The sequence below is a fragment of the Arachis ipaensis genome, chromosome B07 (genome assembly GCF_000816755.2).
Source record: "Arachis ipaensis cultivar K30076 chromosome B07, Araip1.1, whole genome shotgun sequence".
NCBI lineage: Eukaryota > Viridiplantae > Streptophyta > Magnoliopsida > Fabales > Fabaceae > Arachis > Arachis ipaensis.
The window spans coordinates 93,542,220-93,544,351 of NC_029791.2; the positions used below are offsets into that span (position 1 = coordinate 93,542,220).

Here is a 2,132-nt window from a genome sequence, read left to right on the forward strand (position 1 = left end):
TCTATTGCAGGTCACCGGTTTGGTATATGGCAACAAAAACAAGGATAATCAAACTAAACCGGATAATTAACTTTGTAAGTAATCTATCTTCCTTGCTAATACCCTCTAGTGGAGGAGTTGTGTGTTTAATTTGTTGACTCATTTCTAATGTTATTTCGCAGTGAGGTGTGAAAATAGCAATAAACGAGAGCACAAAATGGAGTCACTTTCACCATGCCATTGTCCTACATAACTGATTACTTCATATATATACTAAGTTCACCATTTTGTTCTATTAGTGTTGGTGATATACATATAGTTATTTAGGGGGTTAGGTTCTTGGTTTTTTCTCCCTTCATAGCGGCAATAATCTTCGTATGTTATACTTGTTTTTACTTTTTACTTTTGAGGTTTGGGAATAAATTTTGTAACAGATGGGCACAATAGAAGCACCCATCATAGAAACAGGCTATCCTTATAGAAAAACTAAGCAAAACTTGATGCTTGGTCTTATGCATTATGTCAGCTTTTACTTATTTATTTTATTATAAAGAAGCCTGAGGAGTTGCTTTGCATGATCATCATCATAAGAGCTTTAATATTTTTTACCTTTTTTCCCCTGTAATTCCACAAAAATGGCATTTGGTAATCATTGTCCCGAGCACTTCAATGAAACTTAAAACATTTGTCATGTTAAGAGCATGTTGTTTGATATAATCTTTTATCTACAACTTGCAAAATACACTGGCTACATGCCAGTGAAGTGATTGAACTCATATCCCCTGATTTGTTGCTCTATTTTCTGTTTGGGACATGGAACTCCGATGACCACCGAGTTTTATGTTGGTAGTTGGTACTACTTCTGTGGCTGGTTGAATATGAACTAGAAGTTTAAAATTAAGATGCTGTAATAGATTTGGCATTTAACTTAAATCTTCCTAGCATGAAACAAAGGACCTTTCCTTATGTCTTTGTGCTGTCGAACTTGAAAATGGTGCTGTCAAATTCAGCCTAGTACATTGAAGATGTTGTCTTACTTACTAGAGAACATAGAAAGAGTGGATAACAACATTGAATTTGGGAAGTTATATAAGAGTAATTACAGAATGATTTATTTTTTGTGCATTCCTTAAAACTCATCATTTTATCATTATAAGATGGAGTGAAGGCCTCAAGATAAAGTGGGAACTAGCTCCACCATATCATGATTAAGTGAAGAGTATCCAGTGAGTATTGACCTTTTTCCCTTCTTAAGGTATGTCTCCTCTGGTTATTCCTTTGGTGAGAAGAACCAGCCATGTTCGCTGACTTCTTGTTAAAGCAATGTTTTCTTTTTCTGTCTTTCCTTAAGATATAAATTGTCGCCTTGGTCATATATTTTATAGTCGTAAAAGGGCAAACGCTGAGTCTGGTATTAACTTTTAACTGTTCTGTTTATTTTTTTTTTCTGAGTTGTTGATGAACTAATCCATCACTATCAGCACAAGCTACTGCCACTTTTCCTTAATGATTTAAAAACTGTTTGGGGATAATTTTTCCTCGACTTTTTCTTTCAATGTTTCCTAATGTTAATGATAAGACACTGTTGAAAATAATAATAATATAAAAGGTTCTTCCGTGATTGCATGCATAATGTAGCACCCTTGACAGACATGAGAACTATTTTGGCATCTTACACGATGCACCTATATATATATATGTATTGTTTTTGCCATTTGCTTATGGATGCTTATCAGTTATGCCAGAATATCTCTCGCATGGCATTCCCTTTGATTATTGTGAGGCATCGAGCTACACTGTCCCATTAGTGCCGTGCTCACAGAAACCAACTTTATCAATGTGTAACAAAGCTTCATTATGCATTTACCTAGAATGTAAGAGGAGCGCCTTAAGTTTATTTGTTTTAAGTTTATTTGTTTCTTCTGAATCATGAAGAATGTCATAACTCAATTATGGTCTTCTATCACTTTTTTTCTACACCGTATACAAGATAGGTATATATTTATGTCGTTTGTTGTTGTAATAAGAAAATAAGTAATAAAATATAAAAATATAATAATTTAAAATTTCATATAAATGTAAAAATCTAATCTGCTTACGAATTACTTTTTCTATAATTTTTCTTTTGGTGAGAAAGCGGGGTTAACGCCCAA

General features: G+C 33.5%; 1 protein-coding gene across 2 annotated transcripts in view; it reads left to right on the forward strand.

Annotated features, from left to right (window-relative positions):
* Positions 1-1,420, forward strand: part of LOC107609949 — a 2,150-nt gene extending 730 nt beyond the window's left edge. The window contains exons 2-3 of one of the 2 annotated variants that reach the window (XM_021106035.1): positions 11-74; positions 1,137-1,420. In XM_021106035.1, coding sequence (XP_020961694.1) covers positions 11-70 — 60 coding nt within the window. In that variant the 3' untranslated portion in view covers positions 71-74; positions 1,137-1,420. Of the gene's footprint in view, positions 1-10; positions 75-161; positions 564-1,136 lie in introns of those variants that run through there. The other variant, XM_016312014.2, reaches the window with a different exon arrangement.